This window comes from Antedon bifida, chromosome 5 (genome assembly GCF_963402885.1).
Source record: "Antedon bifida chromosome 5, ecAntBifi1.1, whole genome shotgun sequence".
NCBI classification, from domain to species: domain Eukaryota; kingdom Metazoa; phylum Echinodermata; class Crinoidea; order Comatulida; family Antedonidae; genus Antedon; species Antedon bifida.
The window spans coordinates 10,680,216-10,699,905 of record NC_136230.1 but is presented as its reverse complement, the minus strand read 5'-3'; the positions used below and the strand labels follow the sequence as shown (position 1 = coordinate 10,699,905).

The following is a 19,690-nucleotide window of genomic DNA, read 5'->3' as shown; positions in this document are numbered from 1 at the left end:
ATCCATTATAAGACAGTGTATACCACGGTCGGAAAACACCCCTATTTGGGGCAAATCGTTCAACCTAAATTCGTTTTAATCTGGTGGTTTAAATCAGGACCGAGATTCTAACCAACTTTATATACCATCGAGTAAACATTCTAGAAATAACGCGCGATTTACCGAATTTTGCCCTTACGTAAATTTATATATAGATAAATATAAGAAAAATAAAAAAAATGAATGAAAATAAACATAAATTGGGTTTGTTTAAATGAGTCCAAATTTTTGATTAATACAAAATACACTCATGTGACAAGTTTCTCTTTCGGAAGTAATTCCCACTAGGGTGCTAATTTTAGTGGAATACATAAATCATCGTATCTATTTATTCGTTTCTGTAAACGACAATGTATTATAGTCCTGCGGTACGTACATTTAAAAAACGCTGAAATTATTGTGTATTCGAGAACCATCTGTGGACTAGACCATCTAGTACTTAAAATCAATGTTTACTCTTGGTAACTCATATTACTTTAATAATTACATAAATTTCTTCTTCGTGATACATTTGATAAGTTTTGAAAAAGATCTTATGGCATAGCTATTACTAACGTATTTATTTATTCATATTTTATTTTTTATTTATTGACTACTTTTGAAACGTTTATTATATATAATTTTTGAATTATTTTTGTCTGATGGAACTAGCCTTAAAGCCCTTTGGTCTTATTTATGTTTCTCCAGCATAAGTGCATTTTACTTAAAAAAACGTTCATGTTATTTCACAATGTTGTATCTTATGAAAATAAAATTGAATTGAACGTACAACTTTACACGTATTATACTATATAATTGTTAAATACCAAAGAGAAAGTGTATTTGAACTTACCAAAATGTTACGTTTACAGCAAGAATTGGTATATGAATACATTGCAACGGTCTGAGACAAATCTGATGGAAATCAAAATTAATGTATACATTATTAATAAGAAAAATTAATCTGTGAATGAGAATGAAAATCTCCCCAACCGAAAATCAACCCCGGAACTTTCTCGATAGCAATACAAACATCCTACCAATAATTGTAAAGTTTCAGTAGGCAGAAAATGGATTAACAACTCAATAATAAACTACACTTAATTCAAAAGTTACTTACCAATTTTTAAGTTAAAAAGTCTTATATTCACTAACAGTTATAATGTAGATATAAAGTTATTATATAATTAGTTCAGCTTCTATCCAATTAACTCGTAATAATGTAGCATCCAGCAATTTTTCAAGCCAAAAAGCTTCTTAATTTGTTTCAAAATAGTGTATTTATCCTGATCTCTCAATCACAGTGAAATCTGTATGGCTGTATGTATGTGTCGTGGTTCAATGTATAAAGATGCGTATAATATTTGTATACATCCTGTATTAAGTGGGTGCAATCCGGCAGCTAAATGCCTGATCGATTGCAATGCAAAACTTTACCTTGACGGAAAACTCCATTCACCTGTGTCCACACTATCGCTTCGCAACAATGAATGAATTTATTACAAAATAGCGGTGATATAATATACTCGGTGATAACCTTTAATAAAACATAAGATAGGATCCCCGAGCCCAATAAACAATTTTTATTATACTAATCATATACTCAATGAAATAAAAATCAAATGAATTGTGTATTTATTCATTCATTCATTTTCTTTATTTCGCATAGTACATCCATATACAAATCATATAAAAAAGAGAGAGAAACAATTATTTCACATTATACTAAAATATCTATATATGGAAGTACGTTAACTATGGTTTGAATCAGACTACAGTCATAAATTCTGTTCTTAAAACTATGTATATAGTTCCTCCATTATTCATAGAATGAGGGAACGTTATTTGTTACAAACATCATGCTTGCGCTATTATATCTAGGCAATTTCAGTAGCTTACGTAACCCGTTATTAAAGCAAACTCGAAATGAGTTCACAGTACCTTCATTGAATTTACTCCATAGAGTCATACATACATTAAAGCAATACGTTTTAAATAACTGATATTTTTACTTCAAGGGAACATTTGGAGAATGTCCTGCCAATGTATTAGTTCTGATACACAGAGCTCGATACTGTTTCTCAATATCATCATCATTTATAGAGTTACAAAGCACTGTATGTTATACAGTCAACAAATTCACATTAAGATCGTCAATATATACATTGTAAAGTAATGGAGACATCATAATCCCTTGGCGCAAACCGTGAAAAGCAAATGGTAAAAAGACACAATGTCCCTATCTAACGACAAATTCTTGATTACCTTACAAGTTTCGTAAGATCCTAACTACAGAGATAGGCACACCTCTTTCAATTAAAAGTTTTAATAAGGTCCAATGATTGGCTCGTTCGAACGCTTTGGTTTTGTTCAGAAAGCAACAGTATACCGGACTACCTTGATTATGATAGTATTCAACAACTTGCTTCAACAAAAAGATTTAAAGATCAGTAGAATGACCTGGTTTGAAAGCAAACTGACAATCGTCAATTTTCAACGTGTCATCACAGTGATCCACAAGTATGGATTCCAATAATATTTAGAAGTAACACTAGATGTGCTATTGGCCTGTGTAGTAGTCAAATCAAGTTTGAAATTCAGTTTCTTTCATTGCGGTTCCTCATCGAACGCCTTATTCCTGAATCCTGATTGACTATAATAAATTAAATAAATGATGAGTACTAACATGCAGTACAGTAATTAGTATCTTTATACATAAGACTATAGCCTAGCCTAGCAGGCCGAACTACTACTGCAATTAAGCAAGCAAGTCTTATCATATTTATTCCGGTGTACATAAATCAAAGTAGTGTATAAAACAGTATAACACTCACCAAAGATATGCCTAAAACTAAAAACTGAACAGATACTATACTAGCCTATTCTAGTTAACAGCAAGCCTAATTTGCATTAAAATACATGGAGCACCAGGTGAGCTACAGCACAATTCCAACTAAGTTTACATGGTTCAATGATTCTATTATAATCTGTGCACAATAAAACTAATCTATGTGTGCACTAACATCCTCACCCCTCAATTGTGAATCACAATTTTCTCATTTTAAACACAACATAAATTACACAATCCAATATATCATTTCTTACTATTATATCATAACATAGAAATTTCTTTAAATTAAATTAAAATTCACAAAGTTTCTTTTAAACTGTACAGTACAGTTTTACAGTATAAGTATGCTGTTTAATATAATTTAATATAATATGTTAGTAAAAGTTTAGTAAATCTAATCTTCTTCCAACATCAAACATAGTTTTAACTTGCACAAACCCATCTTTGTCTGGAAATGTTTGCACTATTCTTCCTAGCGGCCATGTATTGCGAGGAGTTCGCTCACTCAACGACAAGAAACAAGACAATATCACCAACTTTTGCATTTCGTTTGGGCTCTACTTTACCCATTTCCGACGTCGTTGCAATGATGGAAGATATTCTGTGATCTACCGTCGGCAAGGTTTTGAGCTTGCTTCCACCTCTTTCTGTAGTATGAGCTACCTTCATTTGTTAATGTTGGAGGCAGGGCGTCATTTTTAGTTGAAGAATATGGTTATGCGCAAATGGATTTGCATCGCTACTGTCTTCTCTTTACGCTGTGATTGGTCTATTGTTCAAAATAGCTTCTACCTCACAAAGAAAAGTTTGCAGACTATCATCTGTTAAATTTTGCTGCGTAAGTAATGCAAAAAAGATCTTCAGAATACTTGTTATCTGCCTCTCCCAAATGCGACCATGATGGGAGCCATCCGGAGGATTAAAGATACAATCTATTCCCCTTTGAAGAAGGCTATGATGCACTTGCTGCGAGTTCCACGCCTCTAATTCTCAGCTCTCGTTGCTCTCCAACACAATTTGTTGTCACAACTTATTGTTTTCACATTTCCACGTCGAGCGACAAATCTTCGTAAAACATTTACACAAGCACAGCTTTAGAACTTAAACAGACGAATATAAAACCATATCTTTTAACTAATGATCGCCTTTGTTTAACATGAAGCGGCCCAAAGAAATCTATTCCAACATTGGTAAATGGGGGCTCACCTGATTTGACTCGATCATAAGGTAGATCAGCCACCTTCTGTTCCATAATTTTGCCACGCTGTGTTCTGCAAACAACACATTGATTGATAATCTTACGAGCGGGATATTCCTACCACTATGGCCACACTTCAAATGAATATCTTTGAGTATGAGACCAGCCACAGTCGATCCATTAGGGATGATAATCGGTTGTTTTTTGTGTTTTGAAATATTCGCTTGACTTAAGCGTCCACCAACTCTCAGTACTTCATCGATTAAAACTGAGTCCAGCTTGTAGAGTGTACTTGACTTGGAAACTGTAGCTTTTGTGGATACAGGATCATCTCGCTGTAAAGCTTTGAGTTCATCGGCAAACATGAACTTTTCGATGTATTTCACAATTACTATTTCATCGTTTTGAATATCCTTGCAGATGTGCACCAGGGTCATTTTGCGAAGAACGGTTTATTAGCGAGAACTCCGCCTTCAATTGTTGAGTTAATTTACTCAATGGGTTGACTACTTCTTGTGCTTGCGCAGCGCACATTGTTTTTACCTCAACATCAAATTAATTTATCGGCTTGGTTACAATCTGCTGCTGCGGCCACTCTTCCTCCACTTTCCACAGGAATCCTGGTCCTCGAAACCAAATTGAATTGCTGTTCAATTCATTAGGGCTGGTTCATCTGGAAGCTATGTCAGCTTGGTTTTTATTTGACAAATCTCCATTGGTCTGGACTGGTTGCATCACGTATGACATTTACCCTATTTGAAACAAAAGGTGTGAAAACGAGCAGTTTCATTGAAAATATGCTATCGGTCCAATACAAAATTTTGCCACACCTTATGTTTACTTCTTTGCAAAACAAAAACAACTGCACCAATTTTAACAGCGATGGTTGCAGCAGTTAGTTTAATTCTCGGCATTGTTATTGTTTTGATGGGGGCTAATCTAGCTTTTCTCATTACAAATGAACATTTAATTTCACCTCTATCGTTTAACTGTGATCGTAGGTAAACCACACACCCATATCCATCATTACTAGCATCTGCACATATATGCATCTGTCTGTTGACGACAAATTGTGCAGGTAAATCTTGGGATAGTTATTCGAGCAGATAAACTTGGTTATACCAAACTTTCCATTGCTATAAATGGTCGCCATTAACTTATGCGTCCCAGTCCAACTTCAGCTTACACATATTTTTGTAGTATACATTTAGCAGTGACCGTGACAGGTGCAATAAAAACTAATTGATAAAAAACACTACTGACTGCTGGCAACATTGCTTTTGTAGGTTATTGGGAATTTTCTAGATGCAAGTTTTTTACACAATTTGCTCTTTCATCCTGCGGAATACAGACCCCCACTTTGTCAGGTTAAATCCTCCTCTATGAGATAGTGCCTTTAAATCTTGGATAAGATCAAGTGCCATTTCACGAAACTCAGCAGGCAGTCATCCATATAAAAATAATTAAGAATGGTTGACACAGCTTTCTTACTATGTAGATCTTTATTTTCTTTGGCAGTCTTCTGCAAGGCGAAGTTGGCACATTCCGGTGACGAGGTAGCTCCAAATAAATGTACGGTTATCCTGTACATCACAGAGTGTGCATTTAATTTTCAACCACAGGAAACGTAGTAGGTTGCGATATAAACGCAACACCATGACTTCGGAAGGAGAATTGGTTATCCGCACTTGGCGGATAAACCCTTGCTATTGTCACGATCTTTTTTTTCTATATTCTTCTTTCTTTTCCCGAAAATGGTGATTATTATTCAAAGTAATGTTTTATTGGAGAGGCGTTTATTCAAATAAATATCATCCTAATAAGTATTAATACATTATGTAATTTAAACATCTTTTGAAACTAACTGCCGTGACAGAGTGGGCCGTTTCGGTCCAAGAAAGAAGACATTACGGCTTGCAACATGGGCAGACATCTCGGTCCTAACAGGACACAGATAGCCTACAGTTATTCCTGCCAGCTTACTTAATCAAACTCAGCTATCGGGATTTCACTCGATTAATGTCTTATCATCAAATCTCCCTATGTAATTTATAATACTATTCCCCACAATATATTCCGATTCTTTATGGCGTATATTTAATTTGATCTTTATTAATTTGCAATATAATTTTTATTTTTTAACTACTGTACCTTTCACACGCGTGGTCCGTTCCTAAAATAAACAAAATACTAAAATGGCTATGACTAATGGCCAACGCTCCAGTCCTACTATAGTATCTGTTTTTTTCTTCCGTATTGATTGATGGAAAGTGCCTGTTTCCATTCACCTTTAGGGTCAAACCTATTATTTTAACTGCTGCTCCCTTGTGTATAAAAGAGAGAAAATAGTTGAAACCATGTTGCTGCAAGGTGAACTTATCATAAACCCGGAAATTACTTGACCGCCAAGAACTGAAATTGAGTAGAAAATCTACTGTTGAAATCATAAATGTTGTTAAAAAACTCTTTATAATATCTTGCTAAGATAGAAATATGGAAAAATAGCGTCGAACTGCACATTAATGTTATCAAATCTACGTTTCGCGGTACATCTGAGATAGATAAGGTAGGTATCCAAGTCGGAGATTTGTACCGAAGTTTTTGCATTGTGCTCGCCTTTGTCAGAATTAACCATAATTTATATATAGATGACTTTAGAGTCACCAAGCGTAAGTTACGCGCGATTTTATGAATTTAGCGTATTTAACATAGGTCGAAAACCATATAACAATTTAAATTAAAACTTAGCAAATTGTACATTTATGTCAAGCGCTAACTATCTGTGGAAAAATAATGGCATGTTTCAAAGAAAGTTACGACGCGCACGCGCATTTACAATTTTAAAATGCGAAAAATCAATTTCTAATCAACTTTCTACGCGTTTCATGTCATTTTAAGCATGTAAAAAATATCCAGGTGTGCGCAAATTTGTACGCGCACGTAGCGCTAAAAACATCTTTTTTTGTGTGTGAATTATGTTTTTCCAGCCTTTTCTAGTAATTTTCTAACTTCTAAACAATTTCGACTTAAAATCACGTCATACCAGCACTTCGAATTGGACAATTCGCGCGCGTTTTTGATGAAAAATCGAAATTATGCCTTTTTTTAAACAGTCTTAGATTCTAAATTACATGGTGAATTTAATTGTTTTTACATATTCTGGAAGTTGATGAGTTGTAGATATCGGACCATGCATCAATATGGCTAATCGGACATTGTGACGTCATCGTATGGCCACTCGAATATAAAATATAGGATTTTTGTTTCTTTCGTCATAGCTCATCACATTTAACAGAGCGCATCTCCACTTATTCGTAGTCCATTTCCCCCCATATTTTGATATTGTATAGGACGTCAATCAATTACCTTTTGCATCATTTACCATTTTAAATTATGACGTCATCATGTGCAAAATTATTTTCATCATTCCAATAAATTAAAATTTGTTATAGCTTCTCAGAATGAAAAGTGAATTGTATATAAAAATTCATGTACACATTTTGAGCATCGGATGTTGTGACGTCATGTCATCATATGGCCAGTTGAATTATAAGAGTCGTATTTTCATATTTTGCGTCATAGTTCATCACATTTAAAAGAGCGCGCATCTATATTCTACGTATCCAAATTTCTTCAACACGTTAATATGTTGTTGCTCAGACAATTTTCATCCGAAATTGTTATCATCGTCTTTCATTTTGATGACGTCATCATGTTAAAAATTAGAATTAAAAGCGGGTCCGATATTTTCAACTAAGCTGTACACAACATTTAGTGTATACTGTAGGCCTATATACTTGGACACAAAATAGAGAGCTCACTGATAACAATGTTTTTGATATTCAGATCATAATATAGCATATACATCTTTTCTCTGTGCGAATTTTATAAAACAGGTTTAACGTACGTGCGCGTTTGTGGTGACGAGTTCAAGTCTAGTTTGAGTTGTGAAAATTCAGTTAATTAAACATTTGGGCCCTCTTAAATTATATTTGGCCTCTGACCTTCTTGACCCTAATTATTATAAATCAGATTGAGAAAATGGTATGAACTGAATGCCAAGGTCAAATATCAAGCTCACCACAGCAATATGGACAGTTTTACCACGAAACTAAAGACTTCTTCGATAGATGACGACAAACAATGCAGTGCAGGAAGCGTAACTAAAACAAAATAACAGTGTTTTCAGGGGATTACACAAAAAATATAACTCGGGTGAAATCCTATACAGGCAGAATTTCTGTAATTATACATAAAGGGAATCATAATCGAGAAATCCGATTTGTCCAAAATGGGGAAATTTCTGTCCAGGATGGGGAAGTGGTGGCGCTATATCGTGTCCAAAATGGGGAAATTTCTGTCCAGGATGGGGAAGTGCTGTCCAAAATAGGGAAGCTGTCCAAAATAGAGAAATCCGATTTGTACAAAATGGGGACATTTCTGTCCAGAATTGGGAAGTACTGTGTCTAAAATAGGGAAGCTGTCCAATATAGAGAAATCCGATTTGTCCAAAATGGGGAAATTTCTGTCCAGGATGGGGAAGTGCTGTGTCCAAAATAGGAAGCTATCCAATATAGAGAAATCCGATTTGTGAGTACAAAATGGGGAAATTTCTGTCCAGGATGGAGAAGTGCTGTGTCCAAAATAGGGAAGCTGTCCAATATAGAGAAATCAGATTTGTCCAAAATGGGGAAATTTCTATCCAGGATGGGGAAGTGCTGTGTCCAAAATAGCTTTTGTCCTTATTCTGGACAAAATATTTCCCAATTCTGGACAGATATTTATGGAAGCTTAAATTGACCTTCCGAGATTCCGAGTTACTGAGATAATTATCTTGGAAACACGGAATAAAGCAATTTATATGATGGAATTCCAAGATAAATTAACTCAGAAAGACGAAATTCTCAGATAGTTTATCTCGGAAAGACGGAATTCTTAGATAGTTTATCTCGGAAAGACGGAATTCTTAGATAGTTTATCTCGGAAAGACGGAATTCTCAGATAGTTTATCTCGGAAAGACCGAATTCTCAGATAGTTTATCTCGGAAAGACGGAATTCTTAGATAGTTTATCTCGGAAAGACGGAATTCTTTAATAGTTTATCTCGGAAAGACGGAATTCTCAGATAGTTTATCTCGGAAAGACGGAATTCTCAGATAGTTTATCACGGAAAGACGGAATTCTTAGATAGTTTATCTCGGAAAGACGGAATTCTCAGATAGTTTATCTCGGAAAGGCGGAATTCTCAGATAGTTTATCTCGGAAAAACGGAATTCTCAGATAGTTTATCTGTAGAAGATGGAATTCGAAGATAACGTATCTCGGAAAGATGGAATTCTATGATAAATTTTCTCGAAAAGATGGAATTCCAAGATAACGAATCTTCGAAAGATGGAATTCCAAGGTAAAGTATCTCGGAAAGACGGAATTCTCAGATAGTTTATCTCGGCAAGACGGAATTCCACGATAGCATGTCTGAACTTGCGCGCTCTTCCGACGATCACACCATGATGTCATGTGACGTGCGGTGATCAGCAAGCGCGCGATTACTTCTCTGGCCATCCCCCTCATTATCAGCCCTGGCTCTATATAGAGTACAACAAAAATGAAAGATGGAGGAGGAAGAAGCTGCCAAGTTTAACATTTTACTTCCATGAGGTCCATTTTGTTAAAAAAAAACCGGCGTGAAGTTGGTTACTTATTCATTATTCGATATTCAATTTTTTGTGTGAAGTTGGTTACTTATTCGAAATTCACATTCACATGTATGGGGCGCAAAAAGTGTAATAATTTAATTAAATGATTTTATTCTTACGGCTTGGACTAACTAGGGCTATGATTTATATGGCTAAAATTACGTTATAAACGGCATGGACCGGGATGACGATACATGGGTTGGGGCGAGTAGGGTCCAGTCATTTCAGAAATATACCACTTGCCCCAGTCCATGCCGTCTAGATGCCATTTTACGCCATTTTAAAACGTTACTACAATTTAACTTTTTTTAAATAAAAAATGCAAAATAAACGTATGATTTATAGGGCTATAATTACGTTATAAACGGCATGGACCGGAATGACGATACATGGGTTGGGGCGAGTAGGGTCTAGTCATTTCAGAAAAATACCACATGCCCCGATCCATGCCGTCTAGCTGCCATTTTACGCTATTTTAAAACGTTACTACAATTTAACTTTTTTTTTAAATAAAAAATGCAATATAAAAGTATGATTTATAGGGCTATAATTACGTTATAAACGGCATGGACCGGGATGACGATACATGGGTTGGGGCGATTAGAGTCCAGTCATTTCAGAAAAATACCACTTGCCCCGGTCCATGCCGTCTAGCTGCCATTTTACGCCATTTTAAAACGTTACTACAATTTAACTTTTTTTTAAATAAAAAATGCAAAACGCATGATTTATAGGACTATAATTACGTTATAAACGGCATGGACCGGGATGACGATACATGGGTTGGGTCGAATAGGGTCCAGTCATTTCAGAAAAATACCACATGCCTCGATCCATGCCGTCTAGCTGCCATTTTAAAACGTTACTACAATTTAACTTTTTTTTTAAATAAAAAATGCAATATAAACGCATGATTTATAGGGCTATAATTACGTTATAAACAGCATGGACCGGGATGATGATACATGGGTTGGGGCGATTAGAGTCCAGTCATTTCAGAAAAATACCACTTGCCCCGGTCCATGCCGTCTAGCTGCCATTTTACGCCATTTTAAAACGTTACTACAATTTAACTTTTTTTTAAATAAAAAATGCAATATAAACGCATGATTTATAGGGCTATAATTACGTTATAAACGGCATGGACCGGGATGACGATACATGGGTTGGGGCGATTAGAGTCCAGTCATTTCAGAAAAATACCACTTGCCCCGGTCCATGCCGTCTAGCTGCCATTTTACGCCATTTTAAAACGTTACTACAATTTAACTTTTTTTAAAATAAAAAATGCAATATAAACGCATGATTTATAGGGCTATAATTACGTTATAAACGGCATGGACCGGGATGACGATACATGGGTTGGGGCGATTAGAGTCCAGTCATTTCAGAAAAATACCACTTGCCCCAGTCCATGCCGTCTAGCTTCCATTTTACGCCATTTTAAAACGTTACTACAATTTAACGTTTTTATAAAAAATGCAATATAACCGTATGATTTATAGGGCTATAATTACGTTATAAACGGCATGGACCGGGATGACAATACATGGGTTGAAACTTGAGGAAAAAGATCATGAGCATAAGGTAACATTTAAAAATTGCTTCGATTGACCTGAAACGTGGGTAAAGTAATCTGAGGATATAGGAGAGTATGAATCTGATAAATTATGTTAAACAACATTTTAAACAGTTGAAAAATATATATATATAATTCAGGTTGTGCTGATGTGTTTATATATAAATAAAAGTATCTCTTCGGAGATCCCGCTTCGTGAATAAATATACTGAAAAGATGACGGCGTATCAATTGTGCTGTACCACGCCGAGAGTTTTAAAGAGTCGCTATCCAATCGAGTTTGAAAATACCATGAAATGGTCCCAACCATTCAACCATGGTTTAATATAATGGTTAGGACATCTGCATATCAAACAGAACGTTTGGGGTTCGAATCTCATTTTCAAAGATTTTCAACATCTTTATAGTTTCAAATTAATCAATTAAATTTCACTATCACCGGGTGGTTTAACATTTATATTCTGTGCCTGATGTCGGGGAAATCTTATATACTACAGGCGGAGATATGCACTCTCGGAGTGTCCCTAGTTTTTGAATAAAGTCTCCACGAAGTACTACAGTATGTAACAATATTATATTTAGAGAAAACATTTTATTACAAAGTGTTACAATGTGCGAAAATTCAATTTATTAAAAAATGTGACAGGCAGTTATTACAAATTAAGACAAGTCAACTTATTACAAGGTGTGATGGGCAGTTATTACAAAGTGTAAAAACTCAATTTATTATGAAGTGCGACAGGCATTTATTACAATTTCAAAGTGTTCTTCTAATTGTAATTTCAATCTAATCTATTAAAACATTTAATTTATTAATATCTAGTATATAAATAAACTCCCCTAATATAATATATTATTTGTTTCTATTGCATAACCACACACACACACACTCTCTATTACTAATTAGGTGATCATTTAGAATAAAATGATCACCTATTGTTATTGTATCAAATCTTTATTTTTCTTTTTATTGTTTCTGTACACTATTTTGTGTAACAGATATCTCAAAAAGTTTAATGTCAATGATTACCAAAATTTCAGAATATCTTTCAAATGATATAACTTAATCCTAATAAGCTTTCCAGCGTGATCACTCATCCGTGACGTCATTTATACGCCATTTTGTGAAATCACATTATCAATCATATCTCCATAATTCATTATCACATATTAATGAAATTCACTACATGTAAACTTCAGGTCAAGGGTAAAAATATTAGCAAATAAAAAGTTGCGCGTTTCAAGGTCATGCACGTGAAATCGCGCGTTAAAAATTTAGAACGCTCAAAATTAAGTTTTGATCAATTTAGAGCATGAATTAGGCCATTTGCGCGTTTCAAAAAATTACTTTACGATTCTTAGAAAGCGTAAAAAATAAAATTTGATGTATAAATCACAATCTACTCACAATTCTTAGTACATTCACCGATTTTGAGTCCATTCCGACTTAAGATAACGCTATACGAGCACGTTAAAAATGACAAAATGCGCAAATGAATTCCATCAAAGTGCTGAAAATGGTGAAAAATGAGGCATTTTTAAAATGAAAATAACTCTTCAGAATGCAAGATGACCCCCATTTTTTTTAACTTATTCGGGAAGCCATTGAGTTGTAGCTATGAATTCATGTACACATTTGACGTACAAAATGTTGTGACGTCATCAAATGGCCACTTGAATTTAAAATTAAGTTTTTTTTCTCTTTTGTCATATTTTATCACATTCAATAGAACGCATCTCTAATAATTTGTGCCTGATTTTCGCTCAAATTTTAGTATGTGATTTCTCAATTAATTGACTTTCTCATGACCTGCCACTATTTTTATTTTGATGACGTCACCACGCGTAAAAACGTGAATAACGTAGGTCGTGTAATTTCACCTTCGCCGTAAATTTGAATATCTTACAGCTCTTCAGAATTAAAGGTTACTTTGATAATTATAATTTATTATGAAAGCTGATGAAATGTAGATATGAATTCATATAAAAATTAAGCCTATCGGATGTTGTGACGTTAACATATGGCCAGTTGAAGTTAAAAAGTAGTTTTTTCATCTTTTTCGTCAAAGTTATACAAATTTCAAAGAGCGCGCACAGCGCTTCTACGTGCCAAATTCTCTTCCAATTCTTATATTTATTTGCTCAATTCATTATCTTTCGAAATTGTCATCTTCGAGTTTATTTTGATAATTCCATCATACCAAAAAATTAGAACATGATGTGTGTCCCGTAATTTCACCTATGCTACACTGTATATAGATACATTATATACTGTACATATTGTATATGGCATATAATAGGCACAACTCAACACTAAAGCGTATAATAGGATGGCATACATCAGCATTTTCTGATCGTATGTTGACGTACGTGCAAAAAAATTATTTCGGTAAAATGATAAAAATGATCACCTATAATTCGTCAAAGTGACGAATTAAATTCTAGTTGGTATTTATTCTGTACAATATGCCCCTTAAATAACCTCAGTTCTTCAACTTTCTTCCTAAAATAGACTATAATAAAATGTAATATAACAATAAAATTTAATCTAGTATTTAAAGAAATTTTCCTTAATATAATACATTGAACATACACCTTTGTAGCGGTACACCACGAAAATATAAGACCATACTAATTACTATTAATTGCCCCTACTACATGTCCTTCCAATATTTCAAAATAACCACACAATTTAAATCACCTGCCTATTATCAAGCCTTTCCACCCCACACCCCTAAAAAAATACATATAACAAATATATATAACAAATTGTTCTTCCACTTCCTCCTCCTCTCCCTCTTGGGCAGTGCGGCGAGAGTTGGATTCCAACTCGCGATCAGTAATTCAATGTCCAACACTGAGCCACACGACCTTACTTAGTAGTTGCAGTGTAAGCATTAAAATCTTAAGTTAAGCTTTACTAGAATGTTAAAAATTAATGTTAATCAATGTAACCTACCATTTATAGTTCCTGAAATTAATAATGGTATTAAAGGTGGATTGAGCTGATCCAAAACAAGTTTACCAAAATTATGTCTTATAATAACATTCTTGAATATGTTAGTAGCCTAAAACTATAGAAATAAGTGATTTTTTGTAGGGCTTTCATGTAATGAGACAAGGTACAGTGAAAAATCATGATAATAGTACTGTAGTATGGGCCAGTGTATTGCACATTGATTGCCTATCTCCACCTAGTGGTACAATTGCGTACCTGGAATAGGTCACAACACAATTAACTACTTTGGGTAACTATACCATGTATATATACTTATTCTTTTGGTTAAGTGTCATGTTGGGCTGTATATTATTTATGTATATAATTATGATCATAGTTGAATTTATTTAATAACAGATATAATGGTTTCAGATTCATTTTAAACTGAAGTTGCCATATATCTGAGCATGTTAATTAGGGTTACAACTAAAAACTACAATATGACCTCTGTATAATAGCAAGATAATGAATATGGATAAGTTAATTTGCATAGGCCAGATGAGCTAGCTTGTAGCATTGTATTGTAGGCTGCACAATGTGTATAAATACTGTGCTCTAGGAGAAACACTTCACTTGCAGTTGGATTTGAGGAAGGAAGGAAGGCCATACCAGCCTATATTTCAGTACAAATTGTGCTAATTGTCGTTTCTTGATGAGGAAAGTTTCTGTGGCATATAAAGTCATATTAGACAGGGAATCCAGATGGTATGAAAGAGGCAGTGTATGTCAATGCGAAGAACCTTCCCTGAGGGGAGGCCTACGTCATCACTTATCTGGAACTTTTAAAAAAACTATATACTGAGACATGAGAACTACAGTATATCTTTCTTTTATGTTTAGAAATAGTATACAGTATAGTGTCAAGTTTTAAAATACTGTACTCCATATATGATATAAATAAGTGAAATCAGGCCATAAACAAATTATGACAGCAAAATTTGTCATATTCATTACATTGATACTGTATTAGCTGAAACAATATTAATTTTCATTTTGATGACACCAACACAAATCGTCAATGTGTTTCTGTATAATTCTATGACTGGTTCCTTTGTTATTTTTGTCATCTGAAATTCAAATATAATTCCCTTAAAAAGTTGATTAATGAAAGAATGTAGATGATGTAAAAATGTTTTCTTAGCTTTAAAAATTTAATTGTGTGGAAAATAATGTAAAACTTCTATTCAAATTGCTAGAATGAAATGATGAAATCTAAATAAACACCAAATAGCAGGATCAATGTTAAATCTGTAATTATTGTACATTTATTCAACTACAAAATGTGAATAGGATATTGGTAGAAAAACAATTTGAACCTCAATAATATTGATGTTGATATTGATGTTGACGATTTGATTGAATAAACAGTTATCTAACACTAAATTCATACAAATGTAAATAATATTGGTATACTTACTAATTTTGCATCTACAACACATTAATTTTAACATCAGTTTGTGGATCGCTAAAAATTGGCAATAGACAAAAAGAAATGTTACATTTGATACAAAAAAGAAATGTAGGTCATAAAAGGTGATTGTTCACAGCAACAACAAATTGGAATTTTGGTGAAAATTGATCAAGGAATACGAGATACAGTGTAATACATATGACAAAAACTATATTAGCTGTTAAATTTATGAAACCAAAATATATTCAATTTTCTTATACTATTTAAAAAAAAAATTAAATTAAAACACAACTGCAAGTAACAAAAACCGTTAATTGATTTTCCCTATCCCCTATATAGGTATTTGTGTGTGTTAATAGGAATTTGGATGGGGATTTTTTTTCTGACATTCTATATGGTATACTCTATCAGAAAAACTAAAAAAAAATTTTCCTATACTTTTTTCCCGCAAATGTGTATATTAACTGTTCTGCACCCAGGCTAGTAGACAACGGTGAGTATATAGATCATGATTACACGTTGTAGCTACTACACTTAAGATTAGCTACATAGGCCTATATCAATGGCCTGGGCCTAGTATCCTTGCTGATTTTGTAATTTTACATGTACTGTAGGCTGAGACAACAACTAGTTGTTGTCTCAGATGTAGGGCTACTACAGGTCGTAAAATGCTACAGTACTTTCACAAGATATTTTTAACCAATAACTGTCTAAGTAAAACGATGATTGACAGCCGAGTCAACTACACAGCAGTAACATTTGAATTTCGAAAGATTCCATTGCATTTCGAGTGACGATAATGACCACCCACCAATTTAAATTGTTATCCGGGAGCAAAATTTAGCAGAGGTTTAATAGAGTTAACTGGTCACACATTACTCCAGATGTATCGTGGATATGATAATGATCAGCTTTTTACTCTAGTGAGTCCAAACATACTATTTTCATGGTATGTTCTCAGAGTGTTAAGGCAGTGTTATGTACGTGCATAGATATTTTTGTGTTTACTGCAGATTAGTGTTAGATACAAACTTGTCTCATCATCCACATGGACTGGAACATCGTTTTGTTTCTTGTGTCTAAACTCGTTCCCTTTTGTAACCACAGATTACTGTGTGCATTATATAACAGTAAATCTGAATGTACCCTTAGAACAAAAAAAAAAAATAAATAACAAAAGGTACTCACTTTGAGGGTATTGTTATGTAGTAACTTTCATTTCCCATGGCATAATTTTCCCTAATAACAATTGAAACATATACAACATCAGTTAAGTCTTATACAACCATTCCTCTATTGGAAGGTTCTTTTTTGCTTCTTGAAAAAGGACCATTCAGCAACTCCATGAAGGAAATCCTGGTGCCACCATTGATAATACTTCTAAATAATTCAAAGTAGAGTATGGCATATAGAGTAAAATAGTGCTAAATCTCTTACCTCCTTATTGTTGGATTGGTATCACGTTTTTGAGTAAATTTTTGATAATATTTCTCTGTTTTAAATAAAAAAAAATTATATTTAAAAATTAGTATCATTGAAGAATGCAACATAAACCTTAGTTTCCATCAGATGCGTAAGATCAAAGAAACATTGGGAAAAGGTCAATTGTTGGAAAATTGACAAGATTGTTGATGTAAATTGAAAATTCATGGGAGAAGGCTAGTTCACCCCTGGAAGTTTTCTTCGGACATTTCAACTCCCCTCCACACCGGACATTTCATTAATTCCAAATGATGTTCTATGGTGGGGAGTTTATTCCAAATGATGTTCTATGTGGGGGAGGGGTAGTTTTTTACCACCCCCGAAACCAATTCTAGAAGTACCAGGATGGTGTCCAACGGGGGATAGTTTCACCATGTAGTTTAAGCTATTTATTTGTTGTTACCAGAAACCGTTCAATTCATTTCAATGTAATGTTTTTATATATTACAATTAATTACAATAAATTTACTTACTTATGTAATATAGAGGTCATTGATCTTTTATGATAGCTCAATTATTCTTTAAAAAACGTAAAACTATTTCATATTATTATTATAATGTCATGATTTTGGTATTTGGTGCAAGTAACATTTGAAAATTTGTATAATATATAATTTGGATTCAACAATTTTTGGGGTTGACATAGCTCATGATTTACTTAATAGATATTTGATGATTTTAGTATCAACATGTATAGCCTATCCTTTTTTTGTGGAATATATCATGTCACTGGTAAAATGTACAGGGACACCTGTAACAGGTATAATACAATGTATCCCGTAGGGTCAGATCTAATGCCGTATGTTTCCACATAATTACCATATTTATCTATACACTGTAATTATTATAATTTCGTATAGCTCAATGTGCAACAGTTAAGAACACGAATTAGCTGTTGTCTTTGATTTATTAAATTTTGGGGATACTGTCATGATAAAGTTTTTGTCAATGGTATTTCCGTATCTCCCAAAAGGTAGTTACAATGTAAAATGGATTTTAACATGTGGCTTTTCGCATGATTAAATCTTGTAGGGCCCAACGGGCATGTTGTTGGGCTACTGTCTGGAGCAACTTACAAGATAATAATAATAATAATAATAATAATTCGACATTTATTAGTTTCTATCAATGGTAAAACAATACAATAAAAAAGAATGAAAATGTATAATGAGACAATACAAAAATACCATTAATAGAGGATCTTGCAAGAAGAGATTACTTGTCACGCAAGACCCATAAACAAAAGAAAAAAATACATTTGTATATAATTATTAAATAAAATAAAAAAGTCATGACAAAAACAGCTTGAAGGTCTAGTTTGAGTACAATGATAATAAATGACTTTTAAGTTTTTTACGAAAAGTTGGGAGAGAGGAAGAGTTAACAATACTAGTATTTAATTGATTCCAAATTAAAGGGCCAGAAACATAAATAAAGTGGGAAGAACTAGTTAACCTTACAAAAGGAATAGTTAACTGAAACTTATGAACAGTACTTCTTAAATTATGACCATGGTTGAAATCAGCAGTGTTAAATAAATTCATCATGGGAGAAGGAAGATTGTTAGAAAAATATTGAAAGACAAAAGAGGCACTTTGCAATTTATGTATATCTCCTAACTTCAGTAACTTAAGTTCATAAAATAAAGGTTCAGATGGAGTAATGTGAGACGTAAAAGTAATATTTCTAATAGCGCGCCTAATCAGCATATTAAGTTTATCGAGATGAGATGGATAGTCAGCAGCCTAAATAATGTTACAATAATGAAGATGAGGTAAAATTAAAGAATTATATAATGAAAGAAGGATACATATATTTTTGTATCATTTTTGCTTTTTTTTACTACATTTTCTAAGACCATGCGACATCCATGGTTGTTTAGACATTTTAGTTTTGGGTACAGATTTATAGGTGGTATGTTTATCATGTAAATTATAGAATTTTAATAAAAATGTGTCAAAAGCGAGATTAGGCGTGGCGTTATAAACTTCAGACCAATCGTTTATGATGTCATTACAAAAGGCATTAACATCCTGTATGCGGGGAGACTGTCTATCAGTAGGCTTGTTATAATGGCATTGGTCATCATGAATAAGTTGAAAAATGGGAAGATGGTCAGAAATATCTGTAATAAGAACACCGGAGGAAATATTAGAATGAGTTTGGTTGGTATAAAAGTGATCAATTAGAGAGGCAGTTGTTGTAGTTATTCTGGTAGGTTTCGATATAGTGGGATAAAAAGAAGGTGAAAGAAGTAGATCAAGATAATTTCCAGTGCTGTGATGATTATGATATTGCTCAATATTTATATCCCCCATAATGTGACACTTCTTATTTTCAGAATCAATTTTACTTAGAACACTGTCTAGTGATTCAGAAAAATGGGCAAGACAACTTCCAGGTGGACGGTATATTATACCAACAACAGTAGATTTTTTGTTATGGTTACTAAGTTCA

General features: G+C 33.6%; 1 protein-coding gene across 1 annotated transcript in view; it reads right to left on the bottom strand.

Annotated features, from left to right (window-relative positions):
- Positions 1 to 15,295: 15,295 nt before the first annotated feature.
- The window catches only part of LOC144842674 (limbic system-associated membrane protein-like), a 39,587-nt gene continuing 35,192 nt past the window's right edge, over positions 15,296 to 19,690 (bottom strand). Inside the window, exons 7-10 of the mRNA XM_078699195.1 lie at positions 17,189 to 17,243; positions 16,940 to 16,990; positions 15,758 to 15,805; positions 15,296 to 15,407 (exon numbers count right to left, since the gene is read on the bottom strand). Of these exons, the coding sequence (XP_078555321.1) occupies positions 15,769 to 15,805; positions 16,940 to 16,990; positions 17,189 to 17,243 (143 nt within the window). The 3' untranslated portion in view covers positions 15,296 to 15,407; positions 15,758 to 15,768. The remainder of the gene's footprint in view (positions 15,408 to 15,757; positions 15,806 to 16,939; positions 16,991 to 17,188; positions 17,244 to 19,690) is intronic.